At 47.0% G+C, this 12,926-nt stretch overlaps 1 protein-coding gene across 5 annotated transcripts in view; it reads left to right on the forward strand.

Annotated features, from left to right (window-relative positions):
* Positions 1 to 12,926, forward strand: part of CUL1 (cullin 1) — a 102,263-nt gene that overhangs the window by 82,481 nt on the left and 6,856 nt on the right. For all 5 annotated transcript variants that reach the window (XM_035723188.1, XM_035723189.1, XM_035723187.1 and 2 more), the window contains exons 10-16: positions 5,996 to 6,103; positions 6,180 to 6,286; positions 8,900 to 8,948; positions 9,318 to 9,449; positions 10,587 to 10,704; positions 11,859 to 11,935; positions 12,329 to 12,460. In XM_035723188.1, the coding sequence (XP_035579081.1) occupies positions 5,996 to 6,103; positions 6,180 to 6,286; positions 8,900 to 8,948; positions 9,318 to 9,449; positions 10,587 to 10,704; positions 11,859 to 11,935; positions 12,329 to 12,460 (723 nt within the window). The remainder of the gene's footprint in view (positions 1 to 5,995; positions 6,104 to 6,179; positions 6,287 to 8,899; positions 8,949 to 9,317; positions 9,450 to 10,586; positions 10,705 to 11,858; positions 11,936 to 12,328; positions 12,461 to 12,926) is intronic.

Genomic DNA, 12,926 nt, shown 5'->3' on the forward strand with positions numbered 1-12,926 from the left:
ATACACCCTTCTTTCTTCCACCTGTGGGCACAGCTGTAATCTTTCCAGAGGCAGCCCAGTTACAGAAGCCCTTCACTACCCAGATCTGAGTTTGCATCCCACATCCAACTACATTTGGTTTCATCTTTGCTGTGTATTTTTAAGTCCTGAAATGGCCCCTGCCAGCCTTCAGATGAGTTCAAGACCACCGTGAACTCTCACCACCTACCCCCCCACTTACCTCCTGGATGCACTGCTTCTATTTCTGAACTAATTTAATAATTACTTTCTGCAACATCATTCTTTCTCTTAGAGGAGTCACAGTTTTTCCAGGCAAGTCCAGCTTAGTTCCACTTTCAGAATAGACCATCTTCACCTGTCTTGGCTCTGTGTCTGACCCCAGTCAACTTGGAGCCTCAGTACTGACTGGGTCGTACGGAGGGGCCGCAGACAGGGACTCCGACCTCCAGACAGACGAGCAAAGACAAGTGGCAGGCGTGAGCCAGAGCAGGGTCCGGGGTCAGTGATGGAAGCCCGCCCAGGGACATAACTGCAACCAAGAGTTTGTAGATGTTTATCAGACCCAAAGGTAATGATTAAAGATTCGTTATTTATGGTCTGAGACTCAGAGCCATGATTACAAGATAAATACATACGACTAAAGCAAAAGTAGCAGGTGGACGAGGTTGTAGTGATGAGAATATGGAGCCCTGGTTACACTGGTAGGTTTTTTGTCTTGGCATTTTCAGCTTTAAACCTCACTCAGAGAAACAGGTGATTTCTGCTTATCAGAAGAGGTCAGATGATGCAACAGGAAAAACCCAGTAAGAAAATGCGAGACTATCACATCACTGGATGGTGCGTGAGGCCTCTCTGTGCTGTTGTCTCCAGTGTTTGGGGGTTTTGTTTGGTTTGGTTTTTGCCTATTATTTAATACAAAAATTAATTTTACTTCCTGAGTGGGCACAACACCTGCGAGGCCCGTGGGGGCTGGGGTTACACCTTGCCCCGGGCAGTCGTCAGAGCGGGTAATCTGGGTGCCCACAGACCCTTCCCTGCTTTTCTCTGTAGTTGGTGGTTTGTGGGTTGTTCCCTTCCTGAAACTTCTGCTTCTCTGTGTTACGTGTGGGGAGAATGTTGCTCCAAGGACCAAGTGCTAATGCTTATGGGGAAGAATTACTCTGCCCCCAAATAACTGCACAGTGTGGAGACTTTACTTCTCCTTCTTCTCAAAGAATAATGATCTCAAGGTAAGGTCGTGGACAGTGTCTGACAAGGCCCCGCATGTCCCGTGGGTGCTGTGTGGCAGTGACAGACCCGCTGCTGTCGTCCCGGCCGCGTGAGGGGAGTGGGTGCCAGGTGTGCTCAGAAGTAGCTCTGGGTGAGGGCACGTTTCTGAGGATGGTCCCATCCGCTGCCGGCTTGGGAAGCCGCCCCCACTTACATTCATGACATGGTGAGGATGGCCCATCGAGCCTGTCACACCCCCTGTGTCCCTCTTTGGGCAGTGTTACAATATTAGGATCACAGACGATCCTAAGAAAGCCTATCTCAATGTACACCAGCTCCCCATGAGCTAATGCTCAGACCTCTTCCTCGGCCACATGTGCGCAACTATTTTAAGGAAGTTAGATTAAATGAGATGGAAGTCTTGTGAGGCTCCTAAGTACATTTTTTTCTTCTTGTGAAATTGGTCCTTAAAATTAAGGTTTTCTTAGTGGACGTGTATGGAATAAAAGGTACTATCTGAGTCGTGATTATCAGTATTTCTGAATTAACTGTCTCAGAAGGAGTTGGTGAATGCCACTACACTGTGTGCTTACAAGCAAGGGAGACGCTGTCCTGCAAGGCTTCTCAGGGCTCGTGCCCGGCGGGGGGGGGAGGGGCAGCCAGTAACAGCGACCCACAAGTGCGGTCAGCATCCCAGGGGGGTTGGGCATTGTCTGTAACAGGCACACCCCATCCTGCCAGTCCAGAGAGCTTCCCTGAGAAAATCTGAGAGACCAGTAGAAGAGCCGAAGCTGAAGAGGCAGGGGTTCCTAGACAGAGCAGAGTTTACACCCTCGGTGGGTGTAAACACCCACTCCAAGAACCCAGAAACCCGGTGTGACTTGAGAGGAAGGGAAGTGACACAGACTGAAACTGACAGGGTCGGCGCTGGCTGGCCAGGCCAGGAGACCCCGAAAGCCACGTTAATGATGTGCCTTAGTCCTAAGGGCAAGAGGAAACCGAGGGATGGTTATAACAAACATGAAATTGATACAATCATTTTTATTTTTTAAACCATCTTTACCATGTAGAACATAGATTTAAAGAGCGTGGTCTGTTTTGGTGGCCAGACGGAAGACAGCATGGGTTGGTTAGGTTGGGGGTAGGGAGAAGGAATCCGGTTCTTAGGCTTTGTGAGGGACAGGTGTTTGTACTCGATCATTGTTGACCCTGGATGATGGGTCCACGGAGTGGATTTTACCATTCTTTGGAATTTTGCAGAGATTTGAAGTTTTCTACAGTAAAACCCTGAAAGAAAGGAAATGGAGAGAGTTCCGGCAGAGAGGCAGGTTCAGGGAGGAGACCAGGGTAGCTCTGATGTACAGTTTGGGAATTCCATGCAACAACCATGGGCAAGTTGTGTGAGCTGAGCGGGGAAGTCTGGTCTGGGCTAAAGATAAATGTGACCGTCACTGGCATAATACAAACAGGTGAAATCATGTAGGAGTGGGTGACATCCCTCAGGGACGAGGCCTGACAGGTGTCGTGTTTCTTAGCAGAAAGCCCTCGTGTACTGTAGAATAAGCAGATGGTCATGAACCAAAGCAATTACTACTCTTCATTTCCTTAAGCACCAAAAATTGACATGTTTCATGGAAAACATGAGCCGATCTCACCTCTCTCATCACCCCTGTTGCTTTTTGAGCCCTGCAACCTGGTGCTCTCCGAAACCCCTCCTCTGCTCTGTTACTCCCATGCGCTCCTGTCTTTGTCTGCCATTGCCAAGTTCCTAAGCGGCTTCTCTCTCAGGACCTCAGATTCTCACGTCAGGTTTCCGAGGCTTGACACTTCATACATTTCCCTTCATGGGGTCCTTTCAGACCCTTCGTTCTTACCAGCCAGAGAGCTGCTGGGTCTCCTCCTGTAGTAGAAAGAATCTTGGAATCGGAGTCCAAGATTCCCCCTTGGGGAAGATCTGTCTGATTGGTCTTTCCACAGGGAATGCCTTCCTGGAATTTCTTGGGACATTTATGTTTTTCCAAATCCTGAGTCTGAGAAAAACTGTTCAAGAAATCATGAAAACAGAGAAAAGCATAATTCTCCTGTAAGCATGATGGTCAACATACACATTCCTGGTTCGACAGAACCCACCGATGGCAAGGGTAGGGGCGCTCACACGCAGTTGAAGGTTAAGGTGGCCTTCTCTGGAACCACACGGAATGCACGTTCTGGAAACGCAGTGTCATCTGATCAGTCTTCCTCGTTCGTGATGCAGGGTTACAAATGGTGCGCCCTTTCTGCTGCCGAGGGCATCCTTCTTACAAATAAAATACGTGTTAGTGTGTTTATGCACATAATATACTTCGTGTAAATCCTTTGAGTGGTGTTCCAAAATATAGCATGTGTTGGAAGCAAAATAAGTCCTCCAACTGGCAATTTTGACCTGTGATTCTTTGTATTGACCTTAACCTTGAATGTTACCGTATTCAAATACTACCCAACGATGTTTGCTGGCATTTTCCCGTACTTGGATACTCGCTACAAGCTATAGTTCTTTGTAAATACTTTTAACAGAAGAAATGCAAAGGGAAGAAAATGTGAATTTCGTGAAATAATTTGACATGCAATCAAAAAGCAATCTAAAACCTGAATTAGCAAAAACAATATCAGTTTCAGTGGCAAACCCAAAATTAAGTCAAGCAGACAATATTGTCATTGTTAAAGAAATTAGTTTATATGAAATAAGATGTATGCCACTTGGAAGATGCTTTTGGATGCACTTGTGAATTAAGACCATCAGTGAGGGGGTGGGGGGGGGCGCCTGGGTGTCTCAGGCCGTTAAGTGTCTGCCTTTGGCTCATGTCATGATCCTGGGGTCCTGGGATCAAGTCCTGCCTCAGGCTCCCTGCTCAGCGGGAATCTGCTCCCTCTTCCTCTGCATCTCCCCACGACTCATGCTCTCTCTCTCTCTCAAATAAATACATTTTTTCAAAAAGAATGCTAAAATATTTTTTTTAAAGTGCAAAATTGGAGAAATTTTTCTATTTCTACATCTGGAATAATTGTCATGAAACAAGATTATCCGATGGCAATGAAATGCTGTATGTGTTTTAACATTTTAAGATAATTTTTAGATATTAAATATATGTGATGTTAACTTCCATTATCTTAGGTGATTTCTCTTTGGCAATCATTTTGCATTCCCTTTTAACATTTTCCCTTATTAAATGTCTGTATCAGGTAGAGACCACTTCACATACTGTTGAAATTATAGTCTTGCACAATGTACTCATAATAATAATAAACTTTGCATTTTTATTATATTTTTTAGCAGAAAACCTCTGAAGCTCTTAGTATAACCCTATCACAGGAAAACAATTCAATCTCCAAGCTTACTCATTATTTAAAAACAGCATTACAAGATGCAGAATAATTAGAATTTGGGGAATTCTGGTTTCTCATTCCTGAACCTGAGGAGTCATATCTGTCAGGAATTTGCAGACACTGGCAGCCACGTAAGCCCCCCAGCACTCGGGCCTCCTGCTCGTAAAGGGGCCGGCCACTGGCATCCTCCTGGCAGGTGCCGTCTGTCCACACCACCGCCACCGCTGTGGACGGGTCCTGTCCTCCAGGCCTTTTCCCTTCTCAGAGCTGTGGAGGAGATGCTGGCCCGGGAGTGAGGTGGCCTGGGGTCAAGCTTGACTGCCGTAACTGAAACCCTTGGCCAGATGCCTAACTGACTTAGTTTCTCCCCCTGTCAAATGGGACTGCAGATAGCAGCCTCATGGTGTGCTTGTGACCATCCTCGTGTGGGCCTTAGCACGTTGACGTGCAGTGCGTCCCCAGTGTCAGCTGCTCAGTTTGTATCACTCAGGCCCGTCTCCTTTGCACCCCCGCCCTCCCAGTCCTTCCCGTCTTCCTTGTGCATTGCTGCCAGACCTCTCCTGTGGCTGATCTTTGTATTACATTCCCCTTACGTCGTTTCTTTATCCAGAGCTCCCAGTTGCCCCCCCCTGCCGAGTCCCTCAGTGCTCTGCCTGTCTCCCGGGCCCTGGCCTGTCTCATCCAGTCTTGCAACGTGGTCCGGTGTGCGAGTCAGACCCTCTCCACCTTGTCTGACCCACTCACACCCCTGCCCGCACTTCCTCGAACCTTAATCTTACACTGTTTTGGGTTTTTTTTTTTTAAGATTTTATTTATTTGAGGGAGAGAGTAAGAGAGAGAGCGCACACACAATCCAGAGGGGAGGGCAGAGGCAGAGGCAGAGGGAGAAGCAGAATCCTGCTGAGTAGGGAGTCTGACGTGGGGCTCAATCCCAGGACCCCGAGATCATGACCTGAGCCAAAGGCAGACACTGGACTGGCCACCCAGGCGCCCCAATCTTACACTCTTAGACCACCTGCCCACCTAAGTTCTAGATATCCAGCTGATTACTGATCTTACTGGCTGATTGGTTTTCCCAGAAAAGTCCAGAATTTGAATTTTTAACAACAGCAGAAATGGGCTAAGCAAACTATCACTTGGAAAAAATTGTGTTTCCTGTGATCTTTTGAATGTTCAAATAATGTGAAGAATCACTTTTTTATACAAGCTGGAAATCAGTATTTAATTTCAAGCCTGGAGAATATTAATATGTCTATAAGCAAAATGTCCTGTGTGTTTTGATGATGGAACCAAAACTGTTTCTTGATCTTATTTAACATCTTTGAAGAAATTTCTGAGCCTTTTGAAATATTTTGTAGTAACATATTAATACGCCATTTAATCCCCAGTAACCAACTTTTGTTTCTGTTTTTCCCCTGCTGAGGACCCAAAAATGTATGTACAGACAGTGTTGGATGTTCATAAGAAATATAACGCCCTGGTGATGTCGGCGTTCAACAACGACGCTGGTTTCGTGGCCGCGCTTGACAAGGTGAGCGCGTGGGCGCGGCGGCTGTCCGCTGGAGCAGGGGGCCCACGTCCCTCTGACTCTGCTTTGTGTTCCGCAGGCCTGTGGGCGCTTCATTAACAACAACGCAGTTACCAAAATGGCCCAGTCGTCCAGTAAATCCCCCGAGTTGCTGGCTCGATACTGCGACTCCTTGTTGAAGAAAAGGTATTAGTGACTACGTGTGTGTTTTCCTTAGTAAACCTATTGAAAGTCTCAGCTTATCTATGAGGAATTCAACTTTGTTACATTTTACATACAGTAAGTTGTAATCTTTATACCTTTTGAGAAACTATTTTAAACCTAATACATCTCTGTCTCCTGAAAAGGTGCTTCATGTTATATATTCTAGGTCCAGTTTGTTGTTTGTTTTTTTTAATGTTACTCTTGGCTTTGAGAATTGCAGGCAGTGTGACCTCTTTAGCTAAATAAAGTTCCACAGGTTGGTCAGGTGGTGCTTACGAGGGTGGGAAGGAGGCAGGAAGCAAGCGTCTGGCTCGTCCTCCTGAGGCTGGCGTGCAGGCCTCACTCGGCCGTGTTCCCGGGGAAGATCTGTGGCGGGAGCCCCGCCCCCGGCTCTGGCCTGAAACAGGAGTCCCCGTGTGCTGGGACAGTCGCATTTTCGTGTGCACCTCTCACGCTTACCTCCATCTGAGGAGTTTGTTCACTGCTGTTTCGTATTCGTCATGTAGTTTTTTAAAGTTTATTTTTAAGTCATCTCTACATCCAGCGTGGGGCTTGAACTCACAACCCAAGATCAAGTCCCACGCTACACCGACTGAGCCAGCCAGGCGCCCCTCATACTCTGTTTTAACCATCGTGTTTCTCACCTGCTCTTCTTCCTCCTCAGTGTGTGTGTATTAAGAGATAGCGGCCCCCTGATCTCCTATGGCGCTCTCCTCTCCTCTCCTCTCCTCTCTGCGTTGTGCTTCTAGTAGTCCAGGTTTTATGTGTGTGTTTGGGTTTTCTCAGCTTCTCTTTTAGTTTAACAGCTTCTCTCAGTTCAGAAATGTTCAAGGCTGGTTTCACTTTTCCAGAGATCCATCAGCAAGCAGTCATTTCCCAGGCCTCCATATTGTCCTGGTTTTGAGATGAATAGACAGCTCTCGAAGGCTCGCCTAACCCCACTGCAAAAAAACTAAGAATACCTATATGGACCAAGAAAAACACTGCAAACAAGTCTCACCTAGAATAGAGTTGGGGAAATCCTAAGTCGAGTATTAGCAGACTCAATTGATTAGGGAACTAAAGAATAATTCCCCAGAACATAGTATAGTTTCCTAGGAATGTGGGGATGGCTTGGCGGCAGCAAATTTAATATAATTTACTGTATTAACAGAACTGTATGTGGTCTTCCTGACAGACATGGGAAGACGTTTGATAAGGTCACCGGCTCTCTCTCTGACTTTGCCAGAAAGCCATCTTCCCAAGTCCAGTGAGAATGGAGTGTTTGGGGGTTGTTTTCTATTTATTGCAAAGCTGGTCAGTGCATAGTTTAGCAGTTCTAGTCAGATCCTTTCATGTATTCCTTCCAGGAATAAAAATGGACTTTAAAATGGGATGATTTCTTTTTTTTTTTTTTTTTTAAGGCTAGGTTATGTGAAAATTTTCAGTACCCGAATCGTGTGCTGTAGCAGACCTTCAGTGTGTTTGGCAGGACGCTTACCGTCCTTTTTATCCATTGCCTTTTCACAAGGGGCCCTCATTAAGTCTCTTGCTCTGTTATTTCTTAGCTCAGGCTGCTCAAGCAGACAAAATGGCGGGCACCCGGGAGCGTTGCTTCAGTGAGCACGTGCTAGGGAATGGAGCTAAGAAGTAAAACTCTTCGGAGGGAGAAACCGCCCTGGCCTACCCATGTGAAGAACAGGACTAGATTTCCTGAGCCAGCTATTCTTAAGTTGAAGCACCTTTCCAGAGCTTGTTTGGTGGCTGGATCATTTTATACGAATTTATGGGGATCTTGTCTATAAGGGACTCGTAAAACCTTAAAAATGTTGTTTACTCTGCATCACCTTTCAGTTAATACTTGTTCATAGAAGAGAAAGAATCCGTTGTTAAAGACAGCCCTCTGTTACATACGCAGAACCACAGAGGAAGGCAGCACTTGAGTGGTTTAAACCGTTTCGTTATCTTTAATGATTAGGCCATTCAAAAACTATATGCCTTTTTGGTTTTTTCAACGGTAAGGTAAAGCATATGGTAAAAAGCAGTTGCCAAAGTGAAGTTCATTAATTTTGCATTTATTTTTATTTTTTTAAAGATTTTTTTTTATTTGAGAGAGAGAGAATGAGAGAGAGAGAGCACAAGAGGGAAGAGGGTCAGAGGGAGAAGCAGACTCCCTGCTGAGCAGGGAGCCCGATGCGGGACTCGATCCCGGGACTCCAGGATCATGGCCTGAGCTGAAGGCAGTCGCTTAACCAACTGAGCCACCCAGGCGCCCATTAATTTTGCATTTAAATAGATTATCTGAAAGGAAAACTTGAATGTTTGGGGGAACTTTAGTAAGTATCTCCTGTTGAATTTCACCTTGGAAATCCTAAACGATTGTTTCCTAAATGTATTCTTCTGTGATAGTGTCAGTATAAGATGGCCACACCACCAGAGGTAAGAAAAGTTTGCCTGCCTCTCTATGCACCGATCTGAGGAGAGCCCATCAGTCAGACGTTCACAGCCGCATTCTGTCACGTTAGTTTAGCTCAGTGGTGCTTGCTGATTAAATGTTTGCCGGTTTGTTTGAAAACAGTATGCTGTTTTTTGTGTTTTTTTTTTTTTAAATCTCAGTTCCAAGAACCCAGAAGAAGCAGAGCTAGAAGACACGCTCAACCAAGTGGTAAGGCACTTCTCACTAACCACGCCGGGTTCCAGCAGCCGTTTATCTACAAGTTTTAAGCTTATTTGTATGGAGCACCCGAAATGTGACAGTTAATAGGATCATCTATTTTACTTTGAATCTGTGGTGTTACTCCCTAAATAGAGTCATTAATGTTAGCGTTTGTACTTTTCTCCTGGGTACTAAGTCTAGACTAACTTAATGTGATTTAAGGGCTTGACGCAACTATTTCAAGGCTGTGGGTGGTATTTTTGGCCACTGTACACGTTGGCTCACAGGCCAGACAGAGCACCTGGGGCGGCGGCAGGCACGTGCTCGGGACAGCAGGTTGCACGTGCATTGAGTGTGCTCTCTTGGTGGCTTCACTAGATGGTGGTCTTCAAGTATATAGAGGATAAAGACGTGTTTCAGAAATTCTATGCGAAGATGCTGGCCAAAAGACTCGTGCATCAGAACAGTGCCAGTGATGATGCTGAAGCAAGCATGATCTCTAAATTAAAGGTAAATGTAATCATGTCCTGGAAAAAGCCAGTGTTTAAGTCACCGTGAGAGATCTTAGCTGTTGCAGGTGTCCTTGGGCAGTGTCGCAGTCCGTAGAGAACGAGTGTGTGTAGTGTGGTCCCCACTGCCCCACGATGGGAGGGCTGTGACCAGTCAGCCCCGCCCCCCCACTGTCCTGTCAGGCCGGGCTGTGCTGCGCTCGCCCCTGGAGCACTCCCCGGCTCCGCATGTTTGGCCTCCGCTCTGCCTTCACGCACCGGAACCGCACAGCAGGGCTCAGCCCACACTTGCGTTTGGTGGGCTTTGAGGTGACGGGTGTTTTGTTTCGCTCTGAGGTTAGTTCAGTGTGTGCGGCTGTATCTGCTGTAGGGCGGCGGAGCAGTTAGCTCATTGTCCAGCCCCCTCTGCGCTGGGCCTGTGCTGGGCGCCGTGCTTGCTGTTAGGTGTGGTAGACATACTAAACTGTGACCTGAAATTATAGTTCGATGGCTTGTTCTGCTCACACCGCCGTAACAAAATTCCACAGGCGGGGGGCTTAAACAGGAGAAATGTGTTCTCACAGTGCTGGAGGCTGGCAGTCTAGGATCACGGTACTGGCTGATCCATGTTCTGGTGAGGACTCTCTTCCCGGTCTGGTGACGGCCACCTCCCCACTCTGTCGTCACGTGGTGAGGAGAGAGCAGACTCCGGTCTCTTCTTACAAGGGCGCTAGTTCCATCAGGAGGGCCCTGTCGTCATGACTTCCTCTAAACAGTCATTTCCCCAGGACCCTACCTCCCCATACCATCACACTGGGGGTCAGGCTTCAGCAGACGGGTTCAGGGGACACACAGTTCAGCCCACAGTAGGGAATAAGAGACATAAAATATGTCCTCTTTGTATTCTGTTAGATATATCCTTTCTCTTAGATGCTCCGAGGAAAGTTGCTATGTGAGTAAAGGTTTAGCTGCTTGGTTACGGCTGTGTAACTTTGGATAGTGTATTCATTTGAATTGGGACATATCGATACTGTGAGATGTCCAATGTTACCAGCTTTAGTAGCAGTTTTTGTACAGTTGTAGGATTTCCATCAGATTCCCTTGTGCACACTTATATTTCTGTAGAAACTAATAAGACAATTATCTGGATCCATTTCAGCAAGCTTGTGGTTTTGAATATACCTCTAAACTTCAGCGGATGTTTCAAGACATTGGCGTGAGCAAAGATTTGAATGAGCAATTCAAAAAGCACCTGACGAATTCAGAACCGCTAGACTGTGAGTATCCACATGCGTATAGGCTGCCTCTATAGGGCCCTGTTCTTAGAGAGGTTCATGCCTTTTGTGGCAAATGAGAGGGGTGACAAAATACTAAGTAAAGCTGCTTGATGCGTTCTCAAAAATTCCGGGACGGACAAGTAGGAAGTGCCTCCCATTTGCACTGGGGGAGTCCTGCGACCTGGGTGACGTTAGATGACAGGGCACAGAGTGTGTCAGTCTTTCCCAGGGGACCCAGCCGGTTGAGAGCTGGGGCTGCTGAGCCCTGCCCTCTCCCACTTGCTGACATGGCTGCCCCACCCTGGCACCTATGAGCTCAGGGCTCCACACACAGTTTAATATTTACTCAGTTGCTTTAACCTTAGTTCAGATCCATTCTAGCATTTATTTTTTTAAATGATGAGAAACGGACTTGGCTGTATCGACGACAGCCTCAAACTAAGCAGAGATCTCACGGCTCCGGATTGGCGTGCAGAAGCGGGCAGGCCGGGCGCCAGGCCGCGCTCCTCTTGTCAGGTCCGCGGGGGTGGTCGTGGGCCGATGATGCTGACATCCTCACGTGGTAATGCTGTCTTTTTAAATGAAAAATGGGAACTTTACTTTTCCCCAAAACTAAAGAACTCTTCCATTGTTAAACTTGGCAGGGAGGCCAGTGAACTCCTCAGCCCTTTGTGATGATGGTATTACTGTTCTAATTTATAGTTTATAGATACTGTGTGTAGTGTTGGTGGTCACGAGGGCTACACAAAACATCCTGGAGTGAGCTGTTTACGTTTGGGATGTTTGTTTCCTGAGTTGGGGCCTCCGGGGGCAGCCGTGCTGGGCGGGCTCGGGTGCTCGAGTGGCCCCGAGGCCCAACAGCAAACCCAAGCGACCGGGGCAGAGAGCAGGCCAACGGTGTCAGAAGTCTGAGCTAGAAGTGAAATGGAAAACCGTCCCTCTCTAGAGGAAAAGCGTTTCTGGCTCTTTCCCCTTTTACTCATTTTGAGTGAAATAATTTAACTGAGATATGGTCAGTTCTTCATTTTATACTGAAACAGGGTTTTTCATTCAGTGTATTTCTTTTAATACAAGGCAGTCCACGTTTATTTGAACAGCAGTCTTGTTCAGTTCATGGGACTAACTGTGTTCCTGCATTTCATTCCCCGCCTCAGTGGATTTCAGTATCCAAGTGCTGAGCTCCGGCTCGTGGCCCTTCCAGCAGTCTTGCACGTTTGCCTTGCCGTCGGAGGTAAGGGTGGCTTTGTCTTGGGTTCTGTTAGTGCTGAGCAGAAATGAGAAGGGTGACCTTGGCGGTGACCCCCAGGGTGCTTGCAGAAGGCCTTCCCGCAGGCCAGCCACGCAGCAGTAAGCGGCCGCGGGGGCGGGGAGGGGGGTCACCAGGGCAGCGGCTGGGGGCCATGCTGCAACCCCCGCAATGGTAACCTCCACACCTTACGGTTAGAAACAGTTCTCGATAGGCCCCTCGAATGCCTACATGAGTCCAACACCTACATTTGTATTTTACTTTTATGTTCTAAGCATTTTGTCCTGTAAACTTGGCACAGTGTATTTATTGAGAAATGCTGACTGTGGGATGTGGTGAGGTAGCTGCTCCACACAGTGCTGTCTGTCCTTTGTCCAGTTGGAGCGTAGTTACCAGCGGTTCACGGCTTTCTACGCTAGCCGTCACAGCGGCAGGAAATTGACTTGGTTGTATCAACTGTCTAAAGGAGAACTGGTAACCAACTGCTTCAAAAATAGATACACTCTGCAGGTATGATCACCTTTCTGTTCTGGAATATATATCTTTTTAAGTCTAAATGAGGATAAGACAAATCGTAGAACTCAGAATCCAGTGATTGGTGCCACAGAATCTAGAGTTAAGCTTCTGGCAAAGTCCTGTAGTGGTCAAACAGCCCGGTTTGAGAGTGAGAGGAGCTGAATCCTGATGCTTTCTCACTGACGGACAGGTGACTTACTGATGCCTCAGTTTCCTTCTCCATAAAATGGGGGTGCTAGTGCTTACACTTTGGAAGTGATGTGAAAATTAAGTGAAATAACGTGCTTAATAAGCGTTTGGCACAGCTCCCACCTGATGCACACTATGTGTGTAGCTTCAGAAGCTGGAGTTTTCTGTACTTAATTATGATAATAGCCCTTTTCCCTTGGCAGAACAGTTTCATGTTAATAATAACCCTCAGTGCTTGCTGCAGGACTGAGTACTGAATAGTAAGAACTGC

This window comes from Zalophus californianus, chromosome 12 (assembly GCF_009762305.2).
Source record: "Zalophus californianus isolate mZalCal1 chromosome 12, mZalCal1.pri.v2, whole genome shotgun sequence".
NCBI lineage: Eukaryota > Metazoa > Chordata > Mammalia > Carnivora > Otariidae > Zalophus > Zalophus californianus.